At 24.1% G+C, this 9,804-nt stretch overlaps 1 protein-coding gene across 1 annotated transcript; it reads right to left on the bottom strand.

Moving 5' to 3' along the window:
- Positions 1-877: 877 nt before the first annotated feature.
- LOC145833692 (uncharacterized) lies at positions 878-2,530 on the bottom strand. The gene is made up of 4 exons (XM_082940839.1): positions 2,281-2,530; positions 1,757-1,988; positions 1,354-1,428; positions 878-1,157 (listed from the first exon to the last, which is right to left on the bottom strand). Exons 1-4 carry the CDS (start codon positions 2,528-2,530, stop codon positions 878-880), a joined length of 837 nt encoding a protein of 278 aa, XP_082796965.1.
- Between the last annotated feature and the right edge of the window lie 7,274 nt (positions 2,531-9,804).

Genomic DNA, 9,804 nt, shown 5'->3' with positions numbered 1-9,804 from the left:
CCTAGTAACAACTTCACACGTCACCCCTGACACTAGCTAGTGGTGGCTGATTGTACATGCTCTATAGTTTTCCGTGGTAGTATTTTGTTAAAAAAAGTGTTTGTATACTTATATAATAAGCAATGAACTTTAACGACGACCGTTTAGTGTTTTTTACACTTATGACACTTTTTTGATATAAAAAAGATGACTAAAACTGAAACTTTAAAATAGTAGATAAACACTTTTCACAAAATAACAAAATTTTTGAAAAAAAAAATTGCTTTGAGTTTTAATTATTAATATCATTAACTTCTGATAATGTTTAACAATGGTTTTAGATAAAAACAATGTAAATTTGAGTTTGTTGTCAAAAATCTACGTACCAAATATCTTTTAATTTTTTTGATAACCTACTTTCAACAGTTAGATAAGTTAATAGACATACAATTATGACTAAAACTAAAGACAACTTCCAGCTTTCTGTGAAACTTTTTATTTTGGTCAGGTTTCTTAACATTAAAAAGTAATAAACTAAGTAATTATGTTTAAAGATTGTAACGATACTACTAAATTTATAACGTTGTTGAAACTTAAAAATAATTAAGTTAACTGTAAACTTGTAACGATTTTAAATGAAACACTTATAGACTTTCTACAAGTTAATAAATTTTTAACTATTTTATTTTTCATAAAATATCATTTAAAATCCTTAAAATGGAAATAAAACTACTTGTCATTTAAGCCATGTATGTTCGATATTTATAATATAAACAGACTATTTTTAATAAAGTTTCTTGTTAAACATCTTAAACTACTAAATACACACCTTTTATTATTCTTTATCTTTATTTTTCTAAGTTTTTGACGACGTTAAAATTATTACTTTTAAATAAATTTAAAATCCCCTTCGGCAGTGCAGAGCTACTGGCGGCTCATAGTGTAAGCTCCATAGTTTTCCGAAGTACTCTTGATAGTTTGGTAGAATGCTGCCTACTTGAAAAAAGAGTCTCAACGTCATTTCTGCGTCTCTACCGGCATTGTGGGCCTGGTTTGCTGGCAATCCGAAACTTTTCACGATTCTCGACAGCCCCCATCTGCTGAAATGTCGAAATGAAGGTTCGTGCGTCACAATGTACTTCAGGTCGACGTTTGTTTTAAAATGTTGACTCACTAATCTGTTGAAAATATGTTATATAAAAAGTTGTCTAAACTTTAACATAATGCATTATTAAGATATATTAAAAATGGTTGTTTTCGGTCAAGTAAAATTATTCCAAAGAAATTGATGCGTATTAGGGTTAATAATTTAACTACAATCTGCTTTTGTTATTATCTTAATACAAAATATCATAATATAATGATTAAACAAACCTCTTAAATCCAGTAAGCTCTTTCGGCAGATTTGTCTTTCTGTAATGTTTTATGATGTAGGCCAGGTCTTTACATCTGAAACAGACAATAGTATTAATTTACGTTTGCTCGATTCAATTTTTACTATATTTATTACATATTAATTAACATGGTAAAATCATTTGTACTCGTATCTATATTTACATCGTTTTATTAATTTTTTTATGATGAGTAGATTTTTATTAAATGTAAGAATAGCATTATATAAATCCCTTCATTTTTTGAATTAAAAAACTTTGTGTTAGCTAACACCTATACTTTTGAAAGATATTGTATAACAAAACATAAAGAAAAATCGTAATTGAAAATTTGCAAGTTAAAAACCTTACTTTTATTATTATACAAAAATAAACTAAAGTCTCACCCTTGAAAAGTAACCCAAGTGATGCCTTGATCCCAGAAAAGTCCTTTAAGACCTTTTACCACGTCTATCTGTTTGCAACCGTACTTTCTGTGTCTATCAAAATCTGTGCCATGTTCTTTTAAGTATATTATGGAAGCTGGATTTGCTAGTTCTGTCTTTTCGTCGAATTTCATATTGAAGGTAAAGGTATGGTCTATAGGCTGTTGTCCATCGTATGAACAAAAGGACAAACCTAAATTTGATATAACCATTATAATAATTTATAAGTGTACAAAACAATTAATATTAAAAATGAAAAGGCCTATATATTGTTGAAGAAAAAAAAAAATTTAAGTATATTTAGGGTTAATGTATAATTTGTCTAAATACTATTATATGAATGTAGAAGTTTTAAATCTTTGTGAAAACTGTTTCACCTAACATTTTCTGCACGATAATAATTTTTAGCTATGCAACAAAAATTATAACTTTAAAATTTGCATTAAAAACAAGAAAAAAAATCTAAATATAACTATCTCACGAACCTAATGAAATCATTTTTGTGCAGTCTACGTTTTTCTTTAGTACTTCGTAAGCCTTATTTGTTTTCGTCTCATCATACCTGTAATCATTACTTCCGTGTGGATCTCCAGGGAATTCGGTATCAATCGCAACTACTTTGTGGGTTCTTGAAATTTCACATATTCTTTTAAGCATTTGTTTCATGTTGTATTGCCAAACTTCAGTATAGCCGCCAGTATTAATAACATTGTTGTTTGCTTTGTTATAACTCATTTTATTCATTTTTAGATACACTCTATAACAAATATACTGTTATTTTTAGTAAACTTTTGTCATTAAAGGTGTTTAAAGCCTATAGGACTAAAATAACTTTAGTAAAATAAATTAAAATGTTAACCTATTTATCTTATAAACACTAAAACACTTATACAAATAAAATTTGTACACCTAAACTCAATCAACAAAATTTTCGTTATTGGTTGAAAATATAAGATAATTAAATGTTTAATATGTAATAACTTTTTAGTAATGATTGAAAACGAAATATTTTACTTTTTTTTATCATTTATGAACTATATGCAATGAAATTCGAAACAACAAACAAATGTAAGGTTATAGTATGCTTTACACCCACATTACAAACCCTAATTTATACTGAATTTGATCAAACTAATACTGATATTAATAAATACTTAGAGCTGATATATATAAAATTGGCTTCATAATTAATTAACACATTGTATTGAAGAATCGTTGTAAAGACATAAAAAATTAAAAAACCATAAAAAACAAAAAAGGTTATGCTTCAAAAATTATTTAGAATGTTTTTAAAACCATTAAATAAAATTTAAATCTAAAATAATTTAACTTTTGTAAATTTAAAATTTAAATAAAATTTAAGTGCTATAAACTAAACTACAAAAATAATTATAAGAAGAAAACATTCTTAAATAAAAGCTTTATACAAACTAATCAAACAGTATAAATGTCTATTCTGGATTTACATGTTTACTGCAGCTAGCTGTGACTAAAATGAATCACCTCTCCAACTGATGAGTGTTTATATATGGCAGTAGTATAGAAAAGCAAACTTGCATCAGTAAAACACGTGACCTTGCTTTCTCTTAAACGCTTGGATGAACTAAAACTTTAACTTATAAATATTTACTTAATTTAAACAGTTAACAAATGAAGTTTGATATCTTGCTTTAATGCCACTTCATAAAGTCGACTAGGTATCCTAATTTTTATGCGTTTATAATATTTTTCAATAGTTTTAATACTTAACACACAATCTTCGTGTATTAATAAAAAATGAATTTATTTTGTACATAGACGATTCGATAAGAGATGGACACAAACCCTTATTAAACCTTTTAGTTTTAAGTCACCACTAGTCTTTCTAAAAATTAGAAATTAATTTATATAAATAAAATTTAATGTGTCTGTTTTTTTAATTTACACTAATTTTCAAAAGCTTTTAAAAAAGATATTTATAAATATATATTATTTATTTAACATATTTAAAATATTTCTTGCAAAAACTAAACCTTAATTACTTGTTTTAACTAATACCATTTCCCTTTATATTGGTTAAAAACAAATATCTTTAAAAAATTTAAAACAAAAAAACTGCGCTTAAAAAACAAAACTAAATTTAAATCTAAGTCAAAAAGCAAAAACCCTTCAATTATTATTTAGGCTTGATATTTAGGGCCTGATTATTTAGGCCTGATTTGGGCTTATTAATATTTGATATAGTGTGAGATACAGATGTGAGTAAAGTTATGGTGACGTAATTGAATAAGAGAGTGAGAAAAAAGAGAACAAAGTTGATTTAAAAAGAAACTTAGAGTCATAGATATTTAAATTATGCATTTATGTAAAAATTAAGTGTTTTTAATTACTTTTAAATCTCTAAAATATTTATGTTGCTAAACAAAATTAGTACAAGAATTTGAGTTTAAAAACACTTTTATGAAGTACTTATCAAGTAACTTTATTTTAAAACACAAAAAAATTAAACAGTTGATATTTATTAAAACAAACACTAAAGCTAAACGACTAAAATTATTTGTTATAAGATTATTATTAAGTTTTAATTCTACTTACTTTAAATTAATATATAAAAAAAAACTTCTAGTTTTAGTTTTATACACATCCATTGAGAGTATTATTCTAAATAGTTTTTATAGTTTTAGTTTTAAACAAATAAGCTTAGAGTCGTTGGTTATGAAAGTTATAAAAACAACTAATTTTATTTCTTAAAAGGAAAGTTAAATAAATAATTTAAAGTTTAGTTTTTATTTATAAGAAACTGTAGCAAAAGTTATATAAGATTTTATTTCCCAAAGTTATTAAAACCTATAGTTACATGAATTACTTAGAAGTTTTTGTTTTATTCATTTTCTTTTGAAAATAATATTAGAAGTGTTTAAAGTTTTAGTTTTAATTACTTAAAGGAAATATTCATTTATAACAAAAAACATTTATACTTTACAAATTTACTCTGTATATTTTACTAAGCAAATTTTTTGAGGTTTTGAGAATTCATTTTAAAATATTTCAATCTACCGCAAAGTACGCAATGCATGGAATTGCCTTTTTAAGTTTATAACAAAATGTTCTAAGTATTTAAAAGATAATTAGTTTATATTTTAAATGAATGTGTTTAGAGTAGTCGTTCGAGAGAAAATATTTCAAAGTTTTAATTTTTTTTTATTAAAGTAAAGTTAAAGAAATAATTCTAATTTTTATGCATAAAAAATTAATTGATTGTTTTGCAGCAGTGGTCTTCAAGCTTATCAAAACCTGTGTACACTAAACTGCAAAAATAAAATCGGTGCACCCTAAGATCTTATTTTGAAAGTGCCTCTAGTGGTGAGACTACGTAAATATTTGTATTAATGCATTTATCTCAAAGCGAAACTCTGATTACATGACAATTCAAATTCTTTAGAAAATTATTAAGAGACTATATCTTAAAAAGTAATGTAAAAAGACTAAAATAAAAAATGTATATGATTATAATAGAACATCTAAATTATATGATTAACGAACATTTTTAATTTGTTTTAGTAAATAACAGAAAACAATAAAATATTTTACTAGTTAAAAATAAAATAAGTATGCTGTAGCCAAATTCAGTTTTAAAGTTATTTACATAAACCTTTAAAATTTTTCTTGTTATTTCTTTCAAATATAATCAGTATTTATAATATCTTTCTAAAGTTTCAAAAATATTAACTTTAATAACATTTTTAATATTTTAAGTTTTATTTTATTTAGGTTTTTTTTTTAATATTATCTGAGTTTTTCTATAAAAACCTTGTAAAAACTCAAAGTGGTTTTATTCATTCTGAACTACCAAAAAGTTTAAACAAAAATGACAGTTTTATCATTATAATACACGTTGTGCACAGTTTAAAGAAAATTGTATGGTGCATTTTTGTTTTTAAAATAAAGCACTGTAATGTAAAACACAATGCTTAATCTAAAAAATAGAGTTTATATAAAAATTAAATATAATATCAAAATTAATTCAGCCATCAAAAGGTATGAGCTTTACAAATATCTAACATAAGGGAAAATATGCATAAATTTTAGGCGGGCTTATGTGACCGTGCATAAACTAAATTATATTTTTATTTGTGACATAAACAAAAAAATTAGATTTTGGATGAAAATTTATTTCACATTTGAATCATTTCTCTAGAAATCCTTGTGTTGTAAGCACATCTAATATCGAAAAAATGTTTTTTGTTTACAATTTTTTTTGTTCTATTTTTACAATGCATAAATTATAAAAACAAAATAAGTTATTATGTATTAAAAATAAGCATTAATAATCTAGTACATGTTGCAAGCTTTAGATTATTTATAATCAACTTCTTTAAACAAATGATTTTGTTTGTTGAACATATGTGTTTTTCAACATCTTTTGACAAATAACTTTTTACTTTTTTTTGTTGAAATTTTAATCAGTGACACGTTGTGTTCTTCTTATTATAACTGTAACTATAAAGGTAGAAACTTTTTTATAAGTTTTGAGCCTATTTGAGTTATTTTGAAATTAGAATAAAAAATTCTAACTTTTGATAGTAAAATAGACAAGCTGGAAAAAAAGTTTGCTTGCTACATAAAACCAAACTTTTAGTTGTTATAATATAAACTTATAAATTGATTACGCAAATATTGAAGCATTAGTAAAAAAAATATTACAGGCCTTTGAAAATCTCTATTTTGAGGTAATTATAAAGTTTAAGTTCTTTTAAAGTTATGACTATACCTATCTAAAATCGGTATTAAACTTTTTGTTGTATAGTTCAACTAAAGTTTTATCAAAAATAATGGACTAAAACAAAAACGATTTAATGCTTGTGGTTTTTTTAAAGCCAAAATAAGCTCTAGTTATTCGAAAACAATATTAGTTTGATAGTTTGGTAGTTTTATTATCAAAAAATCAGTTTCGAAAAAATAATGTAACATCTTTTCCAGGCTTAAAATATATTTTATTTTAATTAAAAATACTGCTTTTCAGTTTTATGATAAAAGTAAACTCCCGTCTGGACTCGATCCCGGTTCACGTGCGCGGAAACTATGGTGGTCAACCACTCGACCATACGGTTGTTTATGTTACAAGATTTTTAAGGTTTATATATTTGAACTTTATATCACATTCTAAAAATTTGTGCTTTGCCATTACATACAAGTCATTTGATTCAAAAACAATGAACATTTTTTTCTGATACATGCAAAATTTTCTTAAATAAGTACTCGGATTAAGTGAAAAAAAAATTAACGTCAAAAACATTTATATATAAAGTAAAATTTTATGAATTAAGCTAAATCCTGTTGTGCTTTAATAACTTAATGTACATGGGGACACTGAAATGGCTTCTAATTAATTAAATATTTTGTATAAAAGCTTATTTTGAAATTAAAATAAAAAAAATCTAACTTTTAATAGTAAAATAAATAAGCTGGAAAAAAAGTTTACTTGCTACATAAAACCAAACTTTTAGATGTTGTTATAAATTGATTACTCAAATATTGAAGCATGAGTAAAAAAATATTACAGGCCTTTAAAAATCTTTATTTTGAGGTAATTATAAAGTTCAAGTTCTCTTAAAGTTATAACTACATCTATCTAAACTCAGTATAAAACTTTTTTTTCTATAATTCATCTAAAGTTTTATCAAAAGTAATGGACTAAAACAAAAACAATTTAATATTTGTGGTTTTTTAAAGCCAAAATAAGCTCTAGTTATTCGAAAACAATATTTGTTTGATAGTTTGGTATATTTATTAACGAAAAATCCTTTAAAAACTAGTTTCAAAAAAGTTAGTTTTACATCTTTTCCAGGTTCTAAAATATTTTTTTTTTTAAAAATTGCTGTGCAATTTTACAATAAAAATGATACTGACTGGACTCGATCCTGGGTCTCGTGCGCAAAAGCCACAATTGTAAACCACTAGACCATCAAGTTTTCTTGAGATTTCAAAATTTGTAACGTTTATATATTTAAACTTAATATCACATTCTAAATATTTTTGCTTTGCCATTACATACAAGTCATTTGATTCAAAAACAATGAACATTTTTCTCTGATACATGCAAAATTTTCTTAAATAAGTACTCGGATTAAGTGAAAAAAAATCAACGTCAAAAACATTTATATATAAAGTAAAATTTTATGAATTAAGCTTAATCCTGTTATGCTTTAATAACTTAATGTACATGTGTACACTGAAACGGCTTCTATATAATTAATTATTTTGTATAAAAGCTTATTTTGAAGTTAAAAAAAATTCTAACTTTTGATAGTAAAATAGATAAGCTGGAAAAAAAGTTTTTTTGCTACATAAAACCAAACTTTTAGTTTTTATAATATAAACTTATAAATTTATTACCAAAATATTAAAGCATATGTAAAAAAATATTACAGGCCTCTGAAAATCTCTATTTTGAGGTAATTATAAAGTTTAAGTTCTTTTAAAGTTATGACTATACCTATCTAAAATCGGTATTAAACTTTTTGTTGTTTAGTTCAACTAAAGTTTTATCAAAAATAATGGACTAAAACAAAAACGATTTAATGTTTGTGGCTTTTTAAAGCCAAAATAAGCTCTAGTCATTTGAAAACAATATTAGTTTTATAGTTTGGTATTTTTATTGACGATATACCCTTTAAAAGTTATTTTCGAAAAAGTTAGTTTTACATCTTTTCCAGGTTCTAAAATATATTTTAATTTTAATTAAAAATAGTGCTTTACATTGATTTTTTTTATAATTAAAAACACTATTGGGCGGACTCGATCTCAGGACTTCGTGAGCGACAGCCCTGGTGGTCAACCACTCGACCATCTGGATGTTTGGGAATCGTGATTTGTAGCGTTTATAAATTTGATTTTTATTATCACAATCTAGATATTTTTGCTTTGCCATTACAAACAATTCATCTGTTTTAAAAAACAATAAACATTTTTCTTTGATATATGCAAAATAAGTACTTCGATTAAGCGAAAAATAAATTAATGTCAATAAAATTTAGATATAAAGTAAAATTTTATGAGTTAAGCTAAATCCTGTTTTTCTTTTAAAAACTTAATTTACTTGTTTACAGTTATAAGTTTTGTATACCATTAACATAGCTTTGTATAAAAGTTTTTTCAAAAATTAGAAAAAAATTCTAAATTTTGATAGTTAAATAGATAAGCTGGAAAAATGGTTGCTTACTACATAAAACAAAAGTTTGGTTAATATAAACATATAAGCTGAAATACAAAAATATTGAACTAAATGTAAAAAAATATTACAGATATTAAAAGGTACAACAATTATAATGATATATAGTGTAATGCTTGGTAGACACTTCTTTTACAAGAATCAAAGAACATATCTTTTCAAGTTTAAATTAAAACGATTCTGTGTTTAATTAACATAAGTAAAATTACAAACAATATAAAGAACATTTATGCATGTAAACTTTCTTGTATTTAAAGTTCATTAACAATGATTTTATTTACATTATAATGAAAGTGTTTAAAACTAAGTTTTTTAGGTTAATATTAGTTATGGTAATAAACTAAAAAAACTTTATTTAAAAGTAATAAAAACTTTATTTAAAAGTAATAACAAAGTTAAATTTTTCAAAACATGAATTATATCTTTCAAACTTCATACTAAAATAATTTTGTACAGTTGGACTAAAGCCTTGTCAAAAGTTAATAGACTAAAACAGAAACGATTTATTACTTGTAATTTTTCTAAAGCTGGAAATTCGCTAAAGTTAAAAAATATCGACTTTCTTCGCTTTTAGTTCTTATACTTTTTATTTAAAACAGTTAATAAGCTTGACTTGATACTTTGTTAATTACAAACTAAAGTAGTTTTATTTTAGGAAAGTGATACAAAAACAACTTTTTATTAACACAGCTTTTGTTGTGTTATCTTTTATATTTGACTAATGATATTGTAAAATGGATTTCTGTGAGGACAATATACTTGTTTTGCAATAAACTTAAATTTTTTATAATAATTGGCA

This window comes from Thalia democratica, chromosome 4 (assembly GCF_965202585.1).
Source record: "Thalia democratica chromosome 4, ktThaDemo2.hap1.1, whole genome shotgun sequence".
NCBI classification, from domain to species: domain Eukaryota; kingdom Metazoa; phylum Chordata; class Thaliacea; order Salpida; family Salpidae; genus Thalia; species Thalia democratica.
The sequence above is the reverse complement of the archived record's forward strand: the minus strand, read 5'-3'. Positions and strand labels throughout refer to the sequence as shown.

Excerpts from the sequence above, each read along its gene's own strand:
- LOC145833692 (XM_082940839.1), bottom strand. The coding sequence starts at position 2,530 with ATGAGTTATAACAAAGCAAACAACAATGTTATTAATACTGGCGGCTAT. Across the intron at positions 1,429-1,756 it reads ACTTGGGTTACTTTTCAAGG|ATGTAAAGACCTGGCCTACA; the intron begins GTGAGACTTTAG and ends TGTCTGTTTCAG. Across the intron at positions 1,158-1,353 it reads GAGCTTACTGGATTTAAGAG|ATTAGTGAGTCAACATTTTA; the intron begins GTTTGTTTAATC and ends TATTTTCAACAG.